The sequence below is a fragment of the Eulemur rufifrons genome, chromosome 9 (assembly GCF_041146395.1).
Source record: "Eulemur rufifrons isolate Redbay chromosome 9, OSU_ERuf_1, whole genome shotgun sequence".
In the NCBI taxonomy this organism is placed as follows: domain Eukaryota; kingdom Metazoa; phylum Chordata; class Mammalia; order Primates; family Lemuridae; genus Eulemur; species Eulemur rufifrons.
The window spans coordinates 26,287,590-26,312,116 of record NC_090991.1 but is presented as its reverse complement, the minus strand read 5'-3'; the positions used below and the strand labels follow the sequence as shown (position 1 = coordinate 26,312,116).

General features: G+C 43.2%; 1 protein-coding gene across 1 annotated transcript in view; it reads left to right on the top strand.

The window, feature by feature from the left end:
- The window catches only part of YPEL2 (yippee like 2), a 39,682-nt gene extending 16,602 nt beyond the window's left edge, over nt 1-23,080 (top strand). The window contains exons 2-4 of the mRNA XM_069482338.1: nt 14,609-14,652; nt 15,637-15,745; nt 19,697-23,080. Coding sequence (XP_069338439.1) covers nt 14,609-14,652; nt 15,637-15,745; nt 19,697-19,786 — 243 coding nt within the window. The 3' untranslated portion in view covers nt 19,787-23,080. The remainder of the gene's footprint in view (nt 1-14,608; nt 14,653-15,636; nt 15,746-19,696) is intronic.
- Nucleotides 23,081-24,527: the final 1,447 nt, after the last annotated feature.

Below are 24,527 nucleotides of genomic sequence, written 5' to 3'. Positions count from 1 at the left end.
CCACCCACTGTTGTCTTTCCTCACCTGTACATCCCCTGGGTTATGAGAAGTATAGGAAATAGCGCTTATGACAGTGCCCCGGGGTGCATCAAACTATGGAAAATACAAGATATTGTTATTTTTGTTAATATTATTATGTGTTGCAAACATCTCAGGACTTCTCCTTGAGTAATACTCTCCCTAGGAAAGAGATGAGGGTATAGATAGGCTGTGCTGAAACGTCCTTAACAGCAATAAAGATGCACTTTTAGCTGCTTAATCCACAATTGATGGGTCACCTGGGCTTCTGCTGGTGGTCAAGGCCTCACAGCCTCTTGGACCTTACTTCCTCCCCCATGAAAGCCCTCTGCTGTGATCAGTCCACCTGCAGCACTCTCAGCCTCTCCTGTTCCATCTGTCTTCTGAACTCCTTTAGCAGCTGAATTATATTGCTTCATACTTTCATGTATTTTAGTTCTGTTTTCTACTTGGCTAGATCAACTAGTTTTATTCTCTGTGGTGCCCAGCAAGGCTTGGACAGGGCTGCTCATTAAATATTTGTTGACTTACAATCATGGAGGCATAGTATTTCTTCATGTGTCCATACCGCAACATTCTGAGCCATTCCTTTATTATTGGACATTGAGAGCTCCCTCCCCGAGCCCCATGTTTGCCAGGAGACGATTTTCCAGTGCCTGATGTTTCACAATGAGCCTGACACTTTTGTGTTGGCCCAGGAAGAAGATTGAGCACCAGAATTTTTGGAAGGTATTTAAGTTTCTATGTCTTGAGAATGAAAGTCTTAAGCAAAGACTCAGATAAGATAGGTTAGCTGATGAGCAGAAAAAAACCTGCTTTTTATGCAGATAAACAGGAAGTTTAAAAACGTGAAAGTATTCTAACTCTGAGTCAGAAATGTTCATTTAATGTGTGAGGCAGCTATTTTCTTGAATATGGACTCACAGATGTTCACCCTTGTAAGAGACCTTACTCAATCCCCTCATTTCACAGATGATGCAATCCCAGTTCAGAGTATCAGGGATCTGTCCAAGGACATCATACTAGTTGGAGGCAGATGATATAGCCTTGCCTGGCAGGGGTGGGAGTGGGTTGGCTGGTTATTCTGACCCAATTATGTTCCATTTCTGGAGGGAATACCTAGAATCATCAGTGCCCAGCATTTCCACACTGCCAAGCACCCTATGCTCAAATCTTTCTGACATTTATATGCTTACGTCTCTTTGATAAGACTCCTTGGCTATGATTTCTTCAATCCGCACTATAACTATTACTATCATGACCCTTTTCAGTAACATTGTTTCTTCCTTCATAGTGTTTCATCTAACTCTACTCCTAAGTCTAGTCCCCAAGGGTATATGAATATAGAGGTTAAAGGTAGGTGATCGCCGGAGGACAGCCTAATGCTGGACTGCCACAGCAGGGAAGAACACATTAATCAACCTACTTCAGTTTGTATGTGCAACCTGAAGGCTAATTAATTGTTTAAGTAAGGCCTTGTGCTTCGATTAGCATTAGAAGGAGAAGAAAGTGCTTAGGGAACACCTAGTATGAGATAAAATCAAGGTATAAAAGACAACGGTACCCAAGTCATGGTCAGGTCATGGTCAGACCATGCCACATTTGGAAAATTTGAAGGAACTGGTAGAAAGAAGGTGGATACTGTTATCCCATTTCACAGATGAGGAACTTGAGACCAGAGAGGCGAACAAACCAAAAGCACATGGCAGAGAAGGTGCCAGAATTGGGAATTAAATCTAGTTAGTTCATCCAACTACATAATTCTTTCATTATATCATTATATGTACTGGGAGAAGTTTAGACCATAGAAAAACCCTTGACACGGACAAGATAGAGCTTTAAATCTATAACCCAAACTATTACAGTGCCAAGGATCCTAACAGTAGAGGATTCGGAAAGCTCTAAGGAGGTAGAGATCAGCTCATATAAGACATTTTGGCATTGTCGGAGTGTTTGACAGTAGCGTGGGCTTCCTCAGGAGGTAGTGAATTCTCTATCCCTGAAAGTATTTACGGAGAGGTTTAGTGGAAATGTGGGCAAGACCATGCTTCAGGTGAGTGGTTGACCATCTTTGTGGGGGAGGGGGAGTGGTCCTTCAAGTCCCAATGGTCTGTGAGTCTATGACATTATAACTGGGTAAAGTCACATAGATGCTTTGTTTTGAGATCCTCCACTGTACCCAAACTACAGTCCACTGCATGAGATCCCAGCAGACTGTGATTACTTAAATGTTTCTCTTTATAATTCCTGAAGCCGCCTTCTGGATTCTGATCTTTCCTGTGAAGTCCAGGTGCCAGAGAAAGAAGGGATTTTAAGGGGCTTCTTAGCTTTTTCATTATTATTTTTTTTCAAGAGTTGTGAAATAAATCATTTATCCATTCAGTAGTAAGCTGGAAAAGCTGTTTTTAGGCTGGGAGTCGGAGAATGTTTCCTTGGTGGTCCTCAATCAGCATTAAGCATTGTAGATCTACAAATTTAATATTATCTGGTCACTCTGGTGAAGTGATTCACTGTAACACAATGCACAGGAATCTAACTGGTAAGCCAGAATCTTAATTCATGAATTTATAGTGGAGCAGATGATCCTGAAAGTGTGGACTGTGTGTTATCTTCCTTGAAGGTAAACCCACTTGAGCGAGAGAATTAAATTTAGACAGTTGCTGAGTAAATATGGAATCAGAGCAGAGGAATTTGAATAGCCTAAAAGATTTTCATAAGTTCTGACAGGTTGATCCATCCTTCTTCATCAAAGAGACAGCATTTCCAAGTGAATACCCTCTAGAGAAATCTTGGGACTTGGAGTCAAAAGCCATAGTTTTAAAGTTCTGACCTTGACTCAACAAGCTGTGTAAAACTGGGGAAGTTACTTTAACAGCTCTGGACTTCAGTTTCTTCTGTTTTTTTGGAGGTTGGATCATTTAACATATGTGGAAGTGCTTTTCTTATTCTTGCGTCCTATATACATGTCAGTTTTAATTCTAGCCTTGCTTGGCAGGGGCGAGAGTGGGTAGGCTGTCTAATTCTGTTTAGGCTCCCTTTTTAGGAAGTCATTTGGACAACACTCTTGTTACCCCATATTCATTCTCCCCTAGACTTTGGAGCTGGGACTGCCCGGATCTCTGTCATTTATTGGTTACATGACCCTAGGGATGTTTCCTAACCTTTCTTTGCCTTACTTTCCTCATCTGTAAAATGGGGAGGGTGATTGTACCTACCTCGTGGGGTTGTTGAGAGGATTAAATTACTTTGCTTTGAATTACAATTTGAATCTTGCATGGCACATAATAAGCACTATATAAGTGTGAGCCTGTTGTTTTTTCATCATTTCTAATGCATTTTTATGAGCTACCTCAATGTCATCTATAAATTCCCTCCAATTTCACTATAGTGATTGCTTGTTAAAGTATTTTCAAAGTAGTCCTCTGTAACACGTGGCTTCAGTCTTGAAGAGTGGCTTTCTTGGGCCTTTTTGCTGCCTAGATTGGTTGCTGGGAAGACTTATTTTGGGGGTTGTAGATTTTGCCCACTGACTTCATAGGCATCCTTTGAAGCATAAGGACATTTTTCATTTGCCAATGCCCAGTTGGCTTTCGGAACAGGAGTGTAGACTGAAACATAAATCAGGAGATTGGTGTTTGTTCTTCCTAGACATATTAATGTGCGTTGTCTTTTTTAACTTCGACAACTTTGAATTGTTTTCAAGGGCCTAATGGCTTCGGAAAAAAAAAATTTTTTTTTTGAAACAATCTCACTCTGTTGCCCTGGGTAGAGTGCAGTGGCATCATTATAGCTCACTGCAACCTCAAACTCCTAGGCTCAAAGTGATCCTCCTGCCTCGGCCTCCCAGAGTACTAGGATTACAGGCATGAGCCATCGCTCCCAGCTGAAAGAAATTTGAGCTCCATTACTTCAGTCCTTTTAAAGTTTTAGGTTTATATTTGAACCACAAAGGGCCCAGCTCTTAGAGGCTGACTGCCATCACAACCTGATCCCACCACCCTCAGTCTCTAACTTAGAAGTTAGCATCCCTAAACAGACCTGGTAGGGTGCTGTCAGTCTCTCTTCTGTAGAGCATGGGGAAATCTGACCGTGGGCATCCCCCACTCTTCATCCTTCTGGAAGAGGCATGCTTCCCATGCCTCACTCCTTTTCTGCAGGATGCTGAGAGCTGGTAGCATCTGTTTTCCCACTGGCTGCATGTTTACCTTGGCATCTGCTGTCCTGACTAACCTTGTGCCACAGACAAGAGAGGCTTATCCCGCTCTTGGTTCAGCAGAGAACTACCGTACTGCCCAAGCCCCATCTGAGGCTCTTGGGGCAGCTGGAAGAGGCGGAAGAGGAGCTTGTGGGGTCTGTAGCCGTAGGGAAGTTTGCAAGAGAGTCTGGGGAGCTCTGGCAGGACAGCCCAGCCGCTCCAGACTAGTTATGCAGCTCCGATTTTAAATCCTCAAAGCCTGTGGTGGTGCGAAAGGAGACAGACAATTTATTCATACTTTTTATGAGCCAAGCTCTGTGCTTAATATACACACATTCATTTAATCTTCACAGCGTCCCTCTGGAATAGGACAATAGACGTTATATTTCTCCCATTTGTAGATGGGACCCTGAAGCTCAGAAAGGTGAAATGGCTAGCCCAAGGTTACACAGCTGGCAAGGGCTGAGTTCAAGGCCACTCAGCCCCAGAACCTGCGTCCTTTCCACTGAACATCAAGCAGACACGAGGGAGCAGATCTTTTAGGATCTTTCTCGGTCCCATTCCCTAGGCCTATCCCTGAAAGCAGCCTAGTTTATGTTGGGCCCAGTTCATGTCGGTCAACAGGAAGGTGAATTTGAAAGGTGTGATCATTAAGTGGCTTAGATCCCAGAATCTACCCCTTTCAGTTGCACCCAGGCTCCCTCACCACCTTTTGTTTTTGCAATTCCAGGCATCTGAATGCTCCCATGCCCTTGGAATTTTATGACTCCACACAGCAGATATTTCCTCCTTCAGAGCCAGTCCCTTCCCTGCCCCTCCTTCCATCTGTTTAGGGAATGTTAGGGTGAATTGAGACCTACAGTAGCCAAAGCCATGGGAAGAGGGGCCTTAAGAAAGCCATCCTCCTGTCCCTAAGCAGCACACTTGCTTTTTACCCCCATTTCAGGGGTTTCCAGACAGATATTTGAAAGCTTTTTTGTAACCCATGAACACACATAAATGGCTTTGTTCTATCCTAGTCCTTCCTGGTGGCCTATGTCCTAGTACGGAAGAAACACAGAATCAGGAAGTTCTTCCTTTGTAATTAACTCAAGTCTCTCTTATTTTCAACCAAGTCTATTTCCTCTTGTTCTTATTGCATAGAAGATGGAAGAAATCCCCTTTAGTCTTCTTTCCTCTTAGCTAAACGTTCACAGTTTCTTGCAGTTGCATTCAGGTTCTAATTCCGGAAATTTTCATCTTTGTTCTTCATCATCACCCTTGTCACTTGCCCCATATGCTTCTTCACAGGTAAAATTCAAACAGGATCCGGTGCTATTTTACTTGGGTTTCAACTCATAGGAGCCTATGGCTTACTTTGACCCAAAATAGGAAACTCATCAGGCCTAACCATGGTTGGAGAAAAGAATGAGAATGGGAAAAGGGCTGATCTGACCCTTCCCTGCAGACTGTGACATGTGTTGAGTTGGGGGGTTTATCCAGTACTCTATGGGTACTCTAATCCTCTTTTGTATCTCTGCCTATATACTTATGCCACCTTCTCACCGAGATGCCTGAAAGTACTTTAAAAGGAGCTCGTTGTAACCATCCCTTAAAATGTGTAGTGCTTTGAGCAAATCCCCAGAGACAGACAATAGATTTATGGTTGCCAGAGGCTGAGGGCAAGGGAGATGGAGGTGACTGCTAATGGTATGAGATTTCTTTTTTGGAGTGTGAAAATGTTCTAGAAATAGATAGTGGTGATAGCTACACAACCTTGTGAGTATACTAAGAACCACTGAATTGTATACTTTAAAAGACTGATGGTAATGTGAATTATATCTAAATTTTTTAAAACTCAATTTTATGTTTGTACCAATAAGTGGTGGTGGTTGTAATTTTTAATAAAGAGATGGGGTCTCAGCCAGGCGCGGTGGCTCACGCCTGTAATCCTAGCACTCTGGGAGGCCGAGGCAGGAGGATCGCTTGAGGTCAGGAGTTAGAGACCAGCCTGAGCAAGAGCGAGACCCCCTTCTCTACTAAAAATAGAAAGAAATTAGCTGTACAGCTAAAAATATATATAGAAAAAAATTAGCCAGGCATGGTGGCGCATGCCTGTAGTCTCAGCTACTAGGGAGGCTGAGGCAGAAGGATTGCTTGAGCCCAGGAGTTTGAGGTTGCTGTGAGCTAGGCTGATGCCATGGCACTCTAGCCCGGGCAACAGAGCAAAGACTCTGTCTCAAAAAAAAAAAAAAAAAGAAGAAGAGAGATGGGGTCTCGTTCTGCCACCCATGCTAGAATGCAGTGGTGCAATCACAACTCACTGCAGTCTCAAACTCCTGGGCTCAAGCAATCCTCCTGCCTTAGCCTCCCAAGTAGCTGGGAGTACAGGCTCACACCACGGTGCTGGCTAATTTTCAAATTTTTATGTAAAGATGAGGGTCTCACTATGTTACTCAGGCTGGTCTCAAACTCCTAGCCTCATGCTATCCTCCCACCTCAGCCTCCCACAGTGCTGGGATTACAGGCCTGAGCCACTGCACCCAGCCCCAATAAATTCTTTTAAAGCTGTATAATAGAAACAAATTCTGACAATAAGAAAATATATAGAGCCTTGAAGTTTAAGAAGCACTTTCATACATAGTATCTTATTTCTTAGGCAAATCTAGTGTGAGTAAGAGTATTATTTTACTGTGCCCATTTTACAGAGTAGGAAATTGAGTCTCAGAGAAGCTAATTGGCTTGCTCAAGTTGGTAACATAGCCAGTGTATGGCAAAACTAGGACTCATGCCCTGGCAGTTTAAAGCCTGTTCAGTTAACACTATGTGTATGAGTGGTAGGTTGGAGAACCAAGTGCCAAGTGCTTTAAGAGGGGTGGATTCATAGAAAATTATAACTGGAAAATGTCATGGGGAGTTTCAGTCATATTCCTCCATTTTTATGGAGACTTGAGCTGCAAAGAAAGGGTAAGCCTTGCCCTTTGGCATAATAGGAGAGAAAGAGAGAGACCAAAGTCACCAAAGAAAAGAAGTTTGGACAACCGAGTATTAATAGTTTAGAATCAGCCTTTTCCCCTCTCTTCTCCAGGTTCCCGAAAAGGCCAAAGGGGAATGTTAGGGACCTTTTTACTCTGTACTTCATTTACCTCATTTCACTTATTCTCAACAACCCTAGAACATAGGCATGGTTTCTATTTATAAATGAAATAGATGTTGAAATGGAGAGAGGTTAAATCACTCTTTAAGGTCAAGGAGCTAGCAGGTTGAAATTGGTTGTTTTTGCTTCTTTCTTTCTTTCTTTTTTTTTTTTCCTTCCAGAACTAATTAACATGAGCAGAGTAAGTTGAAATTGTAAAGCCGAGATTTGAACCTGAGTCTTCTGATGCCAAGACTAAATCCTTTCACCCTCTGCAGATATGCAAGGGATCATCTAGCTCCCAGATGTTACAGCTATCTAGGCTGGTGGACATCCACTTCCCTCATCTCTCTAGACACCTCCTGAGGCCCGTGCTCAGTTGGTAATGGTTGATCTTCCCAGGGAGAGCAAGGGGCATGGGTTTGAGAGGCTCTGCTCCTTTGCCAGACCCTTCTTGCTGCTAGGTAGGAGTCTGTTCAAGTGAATCAGACTCCAAGGTGAGGGCCTGCTCCTGTCACCAAAGGAAGAAACCTACACGTTTGCTCTGTTGCTGCCTTGCCCACAAAGTATTCATTTTTCAATGGTTCTACTTTTAAAAGGAGTTGCTGCCTCCCAGACTTTCAAAGGGGCCAAAAATCAGTGGTTTTGGCTACTAAACAGGAAACTCAAAGCCCTTTCCGTTCCTTTGAGCTGCCTGGAAGGGCTGGGCCTGGAACTATTACTTTACTTTAAAGGACAGAAGAAAAGTTTTGTGTAGTTTAAAAAAACAAAACAAAAAACCCTTCCTGGAGGCCTGCACACCAGCCTTAGTTGATACACAACATGGAAAAGAGCTGCCTTGTTGCCTGGCAGTAATGACAGCAAACAAATGTGTCTGACAGTCTGTTTGGCATCTCCTGGTCTGAAATTCTGTTTGCTTCATTCTAATTGCTTCCTTAACTTCCTTTCAGTCTCCCCACCTTCAGTACCACCCTCACTCAAGGGAGTACCAGGCCGTGCCAGGTTGCGCCAGGCTAGGCCGGGCCCCGCAGGATACAGCGACCCAGCCGGACTATTCTTGTCTGTGTCTATTTGCAAGATGCCTGTTGTTCTCTGTGGCTGTTTTTCCCATCATAAATGTTGACTTGGCAGGGGCCCCAGGGTGGAAGCCATGATGGAAAAGCTGCTTCCAGAATTCTGCCTCAGAAAATGCAGCTAGTCCTGAGTGCCAGGCTGAGGAAACAGAGGTTCATAGACACTGCCCCTCAGGGGGTGCCGAGTAGGTGTTGCCACCAGGACAGGCCCGATTGGGTTCTGCACGCCTTGTGGAGTGTGAGCCCCTGCCAGCCTGCTCTCAGAACAGGCCTGGAGGAACCCAGTGGCCCTCTGAGGTGTGTCTGGGCCTGGCTGGTGTTTCTCTTCTCTGACATGCGCCCTCCCCCCACCCCTACTCTCTCTAGGAATTCTAATCTGTGTCAGGCCGGAGAAAGTTACTCTTAGGCCCTGCCTGGAAGCAGACTGGAAGCCCTAGAACAATGGCCTCCAAACTTTAAAAATTACGTATCTTTATCAGTAAAGTGTTTGAACATATACTCCTAATATATGTATACGTAATTAAAAATAATGTGTGCTGCTATGTAATATGTCTATTATAAAGATATACTTTTTAAAAAATAAACATATAATTTAAAAGGATGAAAGGGAAAGTAAATAATTGTAAAATTGCTTTTAATCTTATTTTACTAAAGGTATATGTGATTGAATATGTTCCTTTAAAAAGAAATCATGGTTTATCACTTTCTGATGCAATAATTCAAAAGTTATGTCCTAAAGAGAGGGTAGTCAATCAGTTGTTCTTGCAAAATGTTCAGAAAAGTATTTTTTAGGCCAGGTGCAATGGCTCACGCCTGTAATCCTAGCACTTGGGAGGCCAAGGCGGGCGAATCGTTTGAGCTCAGGAGTTCGAAACCAGCCTGAGCAAGAGCGAGACCCTGTCTCTACTAAAAAATATAGAAAGAAATTAGCTGGACAACTAAAAATATATAGAAAAAATTAGCCGGGCATGGTGGCACATGCCTATAGTCACAGCTACTCGGGAGGCTGAGGCAGGAGGATTACTTGAGCCCAGGAGTTTGAGATTGCTGTGAGCTAGGCTGTGATGCCACGGCACTCTAGCCAGGGTGACAGAGCGGGACTCTGCCTCAAAAAAAAAAAAAAAAGAAGAAGAAGAAGAAAAGAAAAGTCTATTTCTAATAAGGGTTCAAGCCCCTCTGAAACTGGAATATTTTTAAATAGATTAGGGAATTGCTTATAATTCCTAATTGTACAGATTTAGAAATACAGTGTACAGACATAGATTTTAGAGATGGCTTATTTTAAAAATATATACTTTTAAAAAAATTATTTTTATATTTACATACAGTAAAATTATTTTGGTGGACAGTCCTATGAATTTCTGGAGTGTTTTGTTTTTAGTTGTAACAAATACATCTTCTTAGAGTCTTGTAGTCTACAACATAGTCTTATAGTCTTATAAATACATAGTCTAATAGTGATTATTAGACTTTCCTAACAGGGCTTTCTTCTGTTATCAAGATAACAGAACAATTCCATCTCCCTTGTTACCTCTTATAGTCAAATTTCCCCCTTATTCATAAACTTTGGCAACCACTGATACTAGCATAAAGCATTTTAGATTCATCCATGTCATTCTATGTAGCAATAGTTTGTTCCTTTTTATTTTATATTTTTTCCCATTGTAAAACATTTTTAATAGAAATAGGGGATACAAGTTAAATTCTGTTACAGGCTTATATAATACAGTGGTGAAATCTGGACTTTTGTAGCCATCATCCAAATAGTGTCCATTGTACTCCATAGGTCATGTTTCATCCCTCACTCTTCCTGCCCTCCCTCCTTTTGAGTCTCCAATGTCCATTATACCACTCTGTGTGTCCTTGCATAGCCATAGTTTAGCTCCCATTTATAAGTGAGAACATGTGGCATTTATTTTTATTTTTAATTTTTTAAATTTATTTTTCCTTTTTATTACAGAGCAGTATTATATGGATATACCAGTCTGCTTATCCAGTCACCAACTGAGAGACATTTAGCTCGTTTCCAGTTTGGGGTGATTATGAATTAAGCTGCTAAAAGCATTCTCATACAGGTTTTTATGTGAACATAGGTTTTCATTTCACTTGGGTAAATGAAACTGCCAAACTCTTTTCCAAAGTAGCTATACCATTTTGCAATGTATGGGAGTTCCAGTTACTATACATTCTTGCCAGCGCTTAGCTTTGTCAGTTAAAAAAAAAAAAACATTCTAATGTGTAGTGATTTTGATAAAGCTCAATTTGTCAATTATTTTTTCTTTTATAGATTATGTTTCTGGTGTAGTATCCAAGAACTCTGTTTTTCTTTCTCTGCTCTGCCATAACTAAGAAATCTTTTTTTTTTTTTTTTTTTTTTGAGACAGAGTCTCACTCTGTTGCCTGGCCTAGAGTGCCGTGACCTCAGCCTAGCTCACAGCAACCTCAAACTCCTGGGCTCAAGCAATCCTCCTGCCTTAGCCTCGCAAGTAGCTGGGACTACAGGCACATGCCACCATGCCCGGCTAATTTTTTCTATTTTTAGTAGAGAGGGGGTCGCGCTCTCTTGCTCAGGCTGGTCTCGAACTGCTAATCTCAAGTAATCCTCCCGCACTCGGCTTCCCAGAGTGCTAGGATTACAGGCATGAGCCACTGCATGTGGCCAAGGACTCTCTTCAAATACAAGGTAGCAAAGATTTTCTTCTAAATATCTGTTTCAAATTAATTTTTGTAACATTTTGAAGTCATAAAAATCATATAAAGTGAAAACATTGTCAGATGCCAGTTTTTTCTATAGAACAAGTTTCAGATATTTTGCTGTAAGTGAATGTCTTTGTGGTACTCTGTCCCATTACAACAAAAAATTGCAAAGATCCTGTTGTTTAAAGATTTTTTTGTTTTTAAGAGGCAAGGTCTTGCTCTGTCACCCAGGCTGGAGTGCAATGATGTTAACCAGCTCACTATAACCTTGAATTCCTGGGCTTAAGCTTCCCACCTCAGCCTTCCAGGTAGCTAGGACAACAGCCGTGTGCTACCACGTCTAGCTATTTTTTATTTCTTATTTTTTTTTATAGAGACTGGATCTTGTTATGTTGCCCAGGTTGGTCTCAAACTCCTGGGCTCAACTGGTCCTCCCACCTTAGCCTCCCATGAGCCACTGTGCCCTGCAAGATCAGCCTTATTATGAACATCTTTTTTTTTTTTTTAATGACACATTTCTGAGAATATTTTATTATTGATATCTTGTAGCACAGAAACAACAGTATTCACAGTATCCTGAAAGCAAAGACAGAAGAAGAGTACCACTGTCAACTCCCACCCTCCTCCTCCAACAACCCTCACCCTTCCTTCCAGATACCTGTTTACATAAGACACATACTAGCCCAGGGAAGGTCCCAGTGGCAATCGATGTATTGCAGCTGTTTAGTGAAACTTTTTTAAAATATAAAAATAGATAAAATTTCTAGTATTTTCCCTCTTCCCTGGAGAAAAGGATTGTCTTGCATACCTCCTGGGGATGCTGCTGCCCTGGAAAATCTCACAGTTTTGCCCCTCCCCCCCGCCTTCCCAGTTGTGTCCCACAGAGAGTAGATGGGCCGCGAGTGTACAAGTCGGTGCTTTCTGCAAGGTCATTCCCTCATAATCGGGGAAGCTGCGTTGCTTCATGTTATTTTCCTGTCTACTTAAATCTTTTAGGATTTGTTTTCCCATAAACACCTTCACCCAAGCTCTGAACTTGAAGGTCTTTGCAAATATGTCTTAGAGGATGACAGTCCCAGTTACCCATAACTTGGGATCATGGAATCATAAAAGGATGTCATTTTGAAACTAGAAGGGGGACTTGGAGGTCAACTAGTCCAAATCTCTTATCAAAAATCAAACCAAAAAGAAATGAACTGCTGTGGTATGTCTGGAGTGGAATACTACTCAGCAACAAAAAGGGAATGAACTGTTAATATATGCAGCAACATGGATGAATCCTTAAACAATTAAGCTGAGTGAAAGAAGCCACACAAAAAATACTACACAGTATGTGATTTCATTTATAAAAAATTACAGAAAATACACATTATAGTGACAGAAAGCAGTGGTTGGTTGCCTGTGGATCCACAGTGAGAAGGGGATGAGAGAAGGGGAGAATTCAGAGGAGAATAAGGAAATGTTTGGGGATAACGGATAGTCTGTAATCTTGATTGTGGTGACGGTGTCGCAGGTATCAAAACTCCTCCAATAGTACACTTTAAATTTGTGCAGTTCATTATGTGTCAGTTATACTTCAATAAAGTTGTTTATAGAAAACAAAATAGATAATTCACTCATAGAAAAAATAATAAATGCCTACTATATGCCAGATGCAGGTGCTGTGTGCTGGAGGTTCGCAGATTGAAGACTTGGCCCATGTATTCAGGGAGCTCACAATCTAGAGAGGAAGTTATAATAAACAGATGATTTAAATGCAGGGTTCTAGGTGCTAAGAAAAAAGAAAACAGGGAACACAAAGGGTCCAGAACATGGATGTCATTGGGTGCCTCTTTTTGGGGAGGTCAGGAAAGCCTTAGGGAAGAGGGGAGCTGAGCAGAAGCTTATGATTGATCTGGTGGACGAGCCTCCTCCTCAGAGGGAACAATGTGGGCAAAGCTGGTGAAATGCAAGTCCAGCCTGACTAGAGCGAAGGACACAGTGGGAAAGTAGGAAGAGAAGTTGCTAGGGGAGGGGTTAAGGCAGATCTTAAAGCTTTTGTTACCCTAGAAACCCTGGGGTGTCTTTGTGCTCCAAGGCTGAACTAACAGTTTGTCCAAAGCTAGACCTGTGTCCCTGGGACATCGTCTCATCCAGACACTCAGCATAGACTTCCAGGTTCCAGGTTTTAAGGCTCTGACACTCATACTGCTCAGCTGTGGCCTGGGAGCTACTGTGATCCCCACAGATGTTGCGAGACTCAAAAAAAGGAAGGAGTTGGTTTAGGTCTGGGCAGCACCTGGAGAACATCTGTTTATTCCTTGCAGTTGCACCTGGGAGTGAAGGCTTCTGGTGCCTTTGAATGTTGCAGGCCACCAACAATCCAGCCACCCCAGAGGCAGTCTTTCCACAAGTAGAGAATTTTGCCTTTCTCTCTGGCTAGCGGCACTGACCCCTGAAGTCCTGCTCATCTGGCAAAATGACTGTCTCGTGGGTAGTGATCTGTGTACTGTCTGGTGCTTTCCTACCCTCTGGTCATCTGTTAACCAGTCACCCCCAGATTTCTTCAGCCACTGAATAACAGAGGTCATGGGAGAGTCCCTTGTTTGTTTGTTGCTTTTAGAGTGGTTTTCGGGGCAGACTAGGATGTTAAATTCAGGATGCAATTGTCAGACCACATTAAAAATGCAGGCAGCAATGCAGAACACGGCTGGCTCATGTCAAGCAGACATCTCAGTGTAACCAGAGGAGGAAAACACGGACAAGGCCTATGTTAATGGAAGTAGATGCCAAATTGCATAGCAGGCTCTGGCTCCTGTTTCTCCTGTTCCCTGCCACCCTCTGGCTGGAAGAAAGAAGCTCATATTTAAGTTAGAGTTTAAAATTGGATTGCTGCATGGTGAGCATTTCTGTGATGTAGAGATCGAATTGCTTACACCTCAGAAGGAGGGCTTCCAGGCTCCCATTTAGGAGGATTGTAACTGTCTTGGCAGTTAGGATCTACCAGAAGGCAAGACAAGTGGTAAGTGTGGGGTTGATAGTTTATTCTTGGACTGGGGCTTCTTCACTGCCTTTGGTAGGGCTGGGCCAAGAGGGCAAGCAGAAGTGCCAGTACTGGTCTCCGTGCCTGGGGAAGCTGTGGCCAGCACAGATGTCTGAAAGCAGGTGGGACCAGGAAAGGCCAGTGTGGATTAATTATCCCAGGTGGGTTAATTATATCAAGCAATGTCAGGAGGAAAGAAGCTTTTAATCACGTAGTCGTGGGGTTTGGGTGTTTTGGTTTTTTTTTTAATTTTCTCATCTGGGCTGGTGAAAACAGTCCAAGTGTGGGCTGGTTCAAGCTTTATAGCTCTGTTTATTCTGCCTTCGCCTCCTCCCCCATGCCATCTGCCAGCTGGACCGTTAACCGGCTCCGTGCTCCCTTGTGCTGTGTCGATCCTGGAAGGTCACATTTGTTGTTATTTGGGTTGGTTTCCCAAATGGTTGGGTGAAATGGACATCTAACTATCGATCTGTTTTCTTATGTTCCAGTCCTTCCAAGGAAGTCAAGGACGAGCGTACCTCTTTAACTCAGTGTGAGTGTCTCTGAATGGTACATCTATTGCCTGGTGTAACTTCTGAGGGATGGAGAAGAAAGCAACTGTTGATGCTAATTAAACAGTGGATCCTGCCTTCTCTGCAAGAGTAAAACCCTGTGGGGTATTACTCTCCATAATTGGTAGTCAGTTACCTTTGGGGAATTTTTTTGGGTAGCATCCTTGGCTAAAAATAATAATATTCTCTACACTACCCCCAGTAGGCACATCAGAGGGCTGTGGTCCGAGAGGCAAGGAGCTGAAGAGCTTCTGAGACAGCCTCAGCATGGGGGTCTCATAATGAGGTCTGAGATATGTCGTTGCAGAAGAGAACCTAAGGAGGGAGGCAAGGCCCACTTAGCCAAGATGCACATTATGCACAGCCCGCAGTCATCACTGGGCACAGAATGTGTAACCTCTTCCCTGGGAAAGGAAGGCGAAGCTCACACAAGCCAGATGACCTGTAAAAATGGAAATCTCACGTGCTCTGGTTGAGTCGGCCACTCTGTGAAGGAGTAGAGCATATCCAACACTGGGGCTCACTCATCCTCGGCATCAGAACCAGACCGTGCTGTCATGTTCGACATCTTTGGCTTCATTCGGTCCTCAGTAAGCTTTGAGGACCTGTGCTCACGGCTGTGGACTTCATGGTGTGGTTGTCAGTTTATCCCCTTAAGTCACAAGATGAAAAGTATTTGTTAGAAAAAATTAAATCTAAGCAAAATCTCAACCATAAAGACCATTTTAGTAAAGCCACTGCATCAGAACTTGGAGATCTCAAATTCATTCCAACTGAGATATCTATTTCCATTTTGTCCCAGCCTTTTGGGGGTGGTTATTCATTTCAGTTTTAGACCATCCTCTCTTCAGTGTTGGCTTCCCTCGGGGCAGCCTTGCCTAGTTAATTTTTGCTGGAAGCTCAACTTGAATGATGTGCAAGTGACTAACTACCCACTCTCCTCTCCCTTTCTGTCCCTGACACAGAGTTAATGTAGGCTGTGGGCCTGCGGAAGAGCGTGTGTTGCTAACAGGACTGCATGCAGTTGCAGACATTTACTGTGAAAACTGCAAAACCACGCTGGGCTGGAAATATGTAAGTATAGAGGAGTCTGGTTGGTATAGGGCTATAAAGAGAATAGCCAAGGGCCTCATGCTAGAAGAATGCTTTCTTCTGTTTGCTTCCCTTGGTGTTGTGCAGTTGTCTTTGAGCAGGACAAGAAACTGAGCTCAAAAAGCAGTACTTGGTACAGTCCTCTGTCTACCACATACATTCTTACCTTTGCACTGACACCTGCCGCCTCCTGTTCATTACTTCACACCTACCCCTGAGACGCATACATGCCTTTGGATTTAATAAGTAATAACAGCACATAATATTTCCTGACAGCTTACTGTATTCCAGGTATCCAGCAGAGGTGGGGAACCTGCAGCCTTAAGGCCCCATGTGGCCCTCCAGATCCCCAAGTGCAGCCCCTTGACCGAATCCAAACTTCACAGAACAAATCCTTTTATTGAAAAGATTTGTTCTGTAAAATTTGGATTCAGTCAAAAGGCCACACTCGAGGATCCGGAAGGCCACAGGTTCCCCACCTCTTCAGCGGATGCTCCAGTTAAGTGTTCCTAAAACACCTCCCAGGTCATGTGCTCAGCATCGTCAAACGTTGACATAAATAACATCCACTGTCATATGTAGTCATGGTCGGGATCTCCCACATGGACAATCTTTCTTTCATTGTTTAACTGACCAAAACATTTTAAGGTCCCCTTGGGGTCTAGGAAGAGTGAGCAGTCCTTTGCCAGGGCAGAGGAGGGAAGGGCAGGGATCTGCTGCTTTAACACTGGGGACTGATTGTTCTAACATGGGTGGGGGTCACCACACAACCATAGACACAGTCACTACAGTCCCTCTGGCTAGCAGCTAAGTACCACCCAGGCAGCTAGAGTGAAGTTCAAATTTGGGCTCCATCACTTATTTGGCTGTGCGTCGTTGGGCAACCCGCTTAGCTTTTGTGCTAAGTTCCCTCATTTCCTCATACTTACAGAGTTCGTTTGAGTGTGAGGATATTGAAAAATTGGCCTTCCCGACTCTTGGAAGGCAATTCATTCCATACCAAATGTCTCAAATTCCCCATCCTGCCACAGGCTTCAGAAGAAGCCTGAAGGAGTAGTCAAAACTGCCACAGGGTGGTGATGACGTGTCAGTGTAGGTTCATGGTCGTAACACATGTACTATACCCTGGTGTAGGATTTTGATAGTGAGGGAGTCTGGGGGCCAGTAGTGGGTATATGGTAAATCTCTGTGAACCTAATACTACACTAAAAAAATAAAAATAAAGAAATTACATCTATTGGGAAATATATATACATATATATATATATATATATATATAATGTTAGCAATAGATGCCAGACACAGAAATATGATTCCATTTAAATAAAGTTTAAATATGTGCAAATTGATAAAAAAAAATAAAACCTGCTGCAGATGGAGTCTGCAGTGAACTTAGCCGTACTGCCTTTAGATTCCATTTCCACATCTCCCTGGAAATGTTCAGGATTAGAAAGAGAAAACTTAGACAGTGTGTTTCATGATGCCAAGATGGTTTAGCCACAGCTACCTGGGGTTGGCTTGGTTGTTCCTTGTGGGAGAAACTGGCCTTAGCCAAGTCTACTCCCTCTGTGCACTCTCAGGCCTCTGGGTAATGGTGTGGGGGAGGGCAGTTCTGTATTTGATTATCCAGAAATGTTCTGCCCCTCCTTTGTTTCCCAACCTCTTGGCTCTCTTATTCCACTGAGGATCTGAGGATGTGTTGGAGTAGAGACAAAAAATAAACCTGAGTTGGCTGGTTTTGCTCCTTGCTTGAGGTTCAGGTAAAATGATTCATTCATTTGACCAAGTTTTTTGAAAGCCTTTGACTGGATATGACTGTGAATGAATGAGACCCAGCCCCTGCCCTCAAGATGTTTGCAGTCATGATGCCAGGGAGGGGAGCGCTGTGGAAACAGATTGACAAAGACAGTGACATGCGTAGGACAGTAGGGAAACGTCCCCAACACCCCAAATACTTATTGATCACCTCTTATGTGCCAGGAGTAGGGCTTCATTCTTTCATTCCATTATTTCTTCTGACCTTCACAACAATCTTGTGAAGTCGTATAAATATTCCAATTTTGTAAGTGATTGAGTGGAAAGTTGAGTGGTTAGGTGATGCTCCGGTGCTGGGAAGCAGCAGGAGTGGAATCAGTGGGCATCTCTGTAGGCTGCAGATCTAGGGCTCTTTCCCCTGGAGTCCAGTTCTGACATTCTGCAAGTGCCTGTATGGCTCAGGGGCTTTTTTTTTTTTTTTTTTTTTCCTTAATAGGAAATCTCACTGTCTTAGTTTTGCTCCTCCTTCCCCCATCCCTTGAACCCATCACTATGGAACAATAGGTCTTTTTTTGTTTGTTTGTTTTTTGTTTGTTTGTTTCTTTGAGACAGTAATTTTTCTGTTTTTAGTAGAGATGGGGTCTCACTCTTGCTCAGGCTGGTCTGGAACTCCTGAGCTCAAGCAATCCTCCCGCCTCGGCCTCCCAGAGTGCTAGGATTACAGGCATGAGCCACCCTGCCCAGCAGAACAATAGGTTTTATTCCCAAACCACATTCCTCTGTCATGTACACACACACACACACAGAATAATGAAGTGTCAGGGAATTTGCTACTGGGCCCACGGCTCTTGTGTGTGTGGCGCCTTTGCACATTCTATATTCTCTCTTGGTTCCCCCACTCCTCTCCCCTCTCCACTTTGTGGACCGATTTCTCTCTCAGCAAGAGACCCACGTCTGAGTTCTTGTTCTGAAACCCAAAGCCCCCGAGCTGTGGGCAGCAGATGCAGTACGTGAAAATGCTGCCCAGAACCTACTGACTGTAAGATTTAGTTCCTTACTAATTCGGAGGAAGAGCTGACGTCACTGCTTCTGCACGTCAATCGTAGCCGCATACTCAGGTGACCGGTGTTTTCCAGATAATACACCAAGATATTCTTATGTATCTATCTCTGCAAATAAAACAGCCCTTTACCCCAGACCTATGCAGGACTTTGTTCTGTGGGGTTTATTAGTTGGGAGAAGCCCACAGCACTGTGAGTTTAGAAAAGTAACCTGCCAGGTGGTTTGTATCGAGTTTTCCTCCTGGAGGCCTGGCAATTGGGTGGGGCTTAAGGGCTGCCAGGTTCTCTAGCCTGGAGTTTATACATCCCCTGTCTCTGCACATATGACATAGAAACATCAAGAAAAACTAAATAAATAGGAAACCTGTTTTGTCTTACAGTACTTTGTTTCTCTCGGGAAGTGGCTTTTTTCTAAGCCTAAGAAGTACAATTTTAAAATGAGAGCCAGATTTTCCTGTATTCCTAGAAACTAGCAGGAATGACACAGAAATGTTATAGACATATATCCATAGAGCAAACTTCTGTTGGCACCAGAAATCAGGGTTCCCTAAGATTTACCCACATATATATGGGTAAATACATACACACACGCAAACACACATACAATTGTACTTGTTCATTCACTAAGCAGTCTTCTAGGGATACAGCTATGAACTAAACATGAAAATCTTTGTCTTCCACAAAGTTTATATTGTAGTCATGGGAAACAGACAATAAATAAAATATAAATGCAAATTATAATGTATGTTGGAAAGTGGTAATTGCTGTGGAGAAAAATAAAGCAGGGGTGAGGAGGAGAGAGGGAGACAGTGCTGAGGTAGAAGCTGGGATTTTAAGTAGAGTCGTTGGGAAAGACCCTACCAAGATGACGACATTTGAGCAATGACTTAAAAGAGCAAGAATCCTGAAGAAATTCAGTTGTAATGTTGAGAAAGTCCTGGTGTTGACTCAGTCCTGCAGCTAGGTGAAGGGGACAAAGTGCTCGAGAGGTAGGGAATCTCCCAGTGAGCCTGGGTCTTCATGCCTGCTGTGTGCAGCGCCGCTGCTTCTGTGCTGCAAAAGTCACTTTCTTATCTTTGGTCATTTAATGTATTTTCTCTTCCTCTGTGTTTCCTAGGAACATGCTTTTGAAAGCAGCCAGAAATATAAAGAAGGCAAATACATCATTGAACTAGCACACATGATCAAGGACAATGGCTGGGACTGATCGCACAGCATCCGCCCAACCCAGTGTCCACGTGAACGCTATCCAACCGAACATTCTACCCAAGCGTGAGAGAGTGACTGAACACTTGGTTCCATCCATTTAGGGGCCTTGCCATCTGGGGCATCCTCCCACCCCGACACCATCTTTCTGGTGACCGGCCTCTAAATCACTGTCTCTCTGTCTCTTTGCTTTGTATCTGTTTGTGAGTTGATCCTGGCTTCTCTCTCTGTTCTAGTGTTGGCTGAAAACAAAACAACGAAAGGAACAGATCCTTGACCGCATGGCGGCAGCCCACCTTGATGAAGGCCCCCGGGCCCATGCGAGAGCTGCCTGATGGCCTCTTGTCAGGAGAGCAGTGGCACGGGGGCGAGAGGAAGAGGGAAAGGAGGGCACCCTGAGGGTCCTGGGGTGGATAGGGGGCGGGAGGGTGGCGGTAGGAATGGAATTGAGCTGCTTCTGGAGACCTGATAACTTAGGCTTGAAATAATCGACTTGTCTAAAAGGACAAAGAGAAAAAAAAATACCTCATGACTGCATTCTCTCTGATCAGAAGCTTCTGTCCCTGACACCAAATGTGCCAGGTTAGCAAATGAGCACAAGAAGTAGCCCTAATTCTAGTTGACAGGGCAAGGGCCTGGTTCTCCTGGGCTGAGTTGGGGAGTGTCCTGGCAGCAGTGAGTGACTTGAGAAAAGGCCAAGTGGGTTTTTGATGACCCTGACGCCTCACTCGGCCTCTAAGCAATCATCTTCTTTGCCTCTTTAGACACCCCGTAGGTAAGGGCAGTGGGGACTGCCATTTGCAATGGGCACAAGATCCAAATATCCCAAAGGCTTTGACCAGCAACCAGGTAAAATCAGTAATTGGGGAGAGCAGGGAGTGAAGGGGGCTGCAGTTTGGAAGCTCCTGAAGAAATGGCTCAGGTATTGAGCCAGAAAAATATAAAGTAGAATCAGTTAGCAATTCTGACTGACCTTTTTTCTGACCCTTAATAAAAGTAATGTGGCCAGGGAAGGGGGTTGGGTAGGGGCAGTCCCAAGAATACTTTAGATTTGGAACCAATACAGGTTAGGTGCATCTTTCCTCTTTGGATGTGCAGTGGCTTCAGTGAGATCAGCCATGCTTTGTTCATAGAGTGTTTTTCTCCAGTTCTATCATTGTAGACTGTGGAAAACAGATGCCAAAGGCTTTGAGCTTCGTGGAAACCTGGCTGGTGGATTCCTCATGCCCTAGTTGTTCCCCTTGGACCTTGTGTGGAGAGAAATCTCCTGTCGTTTGGTCCAGCAGTGGGGGAGGGTTATGAATTCCAGTATTACTCCCCCCACCCATCCAAACTTCATTATATTAGGGAAGTGGAGACTAAACCCCTATAAGGCTCTTGAGAGAAAGAGGAGTCTGTTACATTTAATCAACACTGTGAAGTCTGCTCTACAGCAATTCAACCAGTATAAGGTGCATGACTGAAACTCATTTAACTGAGTTAATTTCATTTCTTAGACTGAAAACATTATTGTTAAGATACATTGTGTGTGTTAGGTAGCTCTCAGCATCTCATTCTCCAAATAGGCTGATCCTATAGGAAAATTAACCTTAAAAATCTCACAAAAGAATGAGTCCATGGAGATAATAATCTGTAAAATTTATTAACCAAGATTAAAACAGACACCCCAGGACATTTTCAGAATTACATCTACAGCAGAACCAAATTTGCATGGGGAGAGTCCATGGTGGAAATGCCTTGGTATAGCTCTACGTGCCAGTGGCAGAGTGGGAAACCCGGGCCAGGCGTGATTATGCCCTGCTGGTGGCCGACCACAGGCCTGACAGAAAGCAAGGTAGCTCTGGGGTTGGCAGTAGAGCACCTCTGTAGGACATAGGGATTCTTAGAAATTGAATTTTGCTCCCCAAGGCTTCTTGTCCAGATCTTTCAAGTGCTTTAGTAGCCCTTGGAGAGTAAGTTGTTCTCCCCACTTTACTGCAAGGCAGACTGAGGTTCAGAAGAAGTGTTTAATTTCTGCTCCCAGAGAAACAGTTCCTCTGGCTCCTAGGCCTAAGCTCTCAATAGAAAAGCAAAACATTTTTCAACTTTCACATTCCTAAGCTGGCTTGCCAGCACAGAAATCATGGATTTTCCCCTCTCTTCCTTCCCCTCCTAAAGGCAGTGGTCTTTGTTTATGGATTTTGATTAGACCCTTTGCTCAGGGAATGTCCTGACTGTTTATTGAGAATCATTTCCATAAAAAGAAAATGGGGGTTAAACATGGGTAGGTGTTTTGTTTTTAAAACTAAAAATGGAACGTGGTGTGACATACGGAAACTAGACGTGGGACGCCCTAGAATTTTCAAGGAGCAGAGAAAGAGACCAATGTGCCACTGTTCTTCCTTGGGGATGAGGCCTGTGACTGTTGCATGGGTCAGAGCAGGCTCCAGTCAGACCCTGGTTCTGGTTTTTGTCAGTTACTTTCCACTGAGCATCCAGTGGGTGCATGGCACCTTCCTGGTGTGCGAGATCTGAGTAGTGTGTTGGTTTTTCCATACTACAAGGGGGAAAAAAAACTCATTAGGCTTTCCCTTTGTGTCAATGAAACCAAAAGTGCTTCTTATAACTTTAGCTCTGTTCATGGCTTGTCTATCTAAAATTTAGCAGTATTGGAGAGGCCACAGCTGAGTGATGGAGGCGCTAAATTAACTCATGGCCTCAGTTAGTTCATTCTTTAATTTTCTCACCAAATTATCAACTTAGAGCATAACCAAAGACCTCATCCATTCACCCCAGGTAGGTTCAGGGAATTGGAGTTTGTTGGTAGATTTGGAGGGGGGCGTGCAGGGAGTAGAGAACGGGAAAGGGAGATGTGAGACAGGGAAAGGCATGAAGTTCTGTACCTCAGCCAGCAGCTGCCTTCATTTTGAACCGAAGTCCAGCTGGCAGACTCTAGTTTCATCTCCCCTGTGCCACTCTGGGTCATACGCCCCTGGCCACCCTGGGGTATACCCGGACCCCTCAGGATGGTAGTCTCAGGCTGCTGATGGGTGGATTTGATGTTAATCAAGAACAGCCAGACTTGATACCCACAGGTTGTCATCTGGGCCTGACCGAGTTCTGCCCCAACTCCTGTGACAGTAAGATCACAAAGATAGGGTAGAGGAAATCTTTACTGGTGGGTCGTGTGTGCAAAAGAAGTGTCCCATTTATAAAAAGATTTTCAAGTGGATATATATTTAAAAAAAAAAAACAATTGCTTGTGAAATATACTTTTGTAAATATATTTAATTTTTTAAATAATATATTTGGTGCTGTTTTCTCAGATCCCCTGAGAGCACTTTTTATTTTCATTTTAAATTCTATGGTTTCCTCTGCATTTCTTGAAGTGTATTTTAAGGGAAACAGTGATCACCAATATACTTTTCTTTTTAAAGGTCTCTATCACTTTAATCTGGATCAAGGCTTTAAAGCAATGCCTGTCTGCATTTTTTCCCAGTGGAACAGACTCTGCAGTACTTTACCAGGTTGAGAATTGAAGTATCTTCTTGCACCAGTATTGGCTAGAAAAGAAAAGAAATAAAACCAAGTTCATTTAGTAGTGACAACTTAGAGTGATTCCTCATTGGAAGAATTTCCAACAAATTGGAGTCATGTTTTTAATTTTGTGTGTGTGTGTGTGTGTGTGTGTGTGTGTAAAAGCACTTTCGATCGTGCCTCCTGTTTTCTTTTTTACTGGGGACACTATAACTACAGTTTACACCTCTGGGCGCATAAAGTTTTTCTTCTCTTTCTCTCTGGTTGTTTTTGTTTCTGAGTGGACCAACAGCACAAACCACGAGGATTTTGTCTTCCTGAGCATGGAGCTGCTGCTGGTTTGCTCCTTTTTCTTGCTTTGTGTGCTCAACTTTTACAGACTGTAAAGGAAATCTGTTGTTTGTGAAGATCAAGCAGAGTGACATCTGTGCTTCTCACTAAGACGTGAGTGTATGAATCACATATCCCAGGCCTCCAGTTGTTTTAGAAGCCACGTCATGTTAAACATTAACTGGTTTGGGTTAAGAGAACAATAATAAAATAATATACATATCTTATAGGTAAACAGCTTTTTTTTTTAAGGTCAGATTGCCTCAGGTTCAGAAAGGGTCTGGGAAATCAAATCTTGAACACAATCAACTTATATATATTTTAAAAGAATCTGCCTCAAATGAGGGGAAAAAAAAAAACCCTGTTATCTAGATAGAAGAAAGAGATGTTTAATTTTCTTAAATTAAAATAGTCATTAAAACTACTGGCAATAAAAAGGTAAAGCCAAGAAGAAACAAGCTATTCTCATATTACCAAATTCTATCTGCCCACATGTATTTGTATAACATTTTGGTGAAAGTGGGAGTTGGTCCCCCTTTCCCAACCTGCAGAGACTATCTTTCAATTCGGAATCTGTGTATTTATGCTTGTGTTTACAAACTGTATTTGTTGGGTCTGGGTTTTTTGTTTTGTCTTGTTTTTGTTTCCTTTGGTGGCATTTTTCAGGTCACTTTGCTTCAGTAACAAAGGTAATTGTTTTCAAATAATTTGTCTTCACCTTTTCCTGTATTTGTACATAGTGATTCAATACTAGAGAAAAGTGCATTGTTTCTGTCATATTTCCAATCTGTGTTGGTGCTCATTTGAGAAAATAAAGTTTTCAAATATTAACTCTTTGGAGAGCTCGTCTGCCTTGCCCCAGTATGTTTTATCTTAACATTTACCATTCAAGGCAC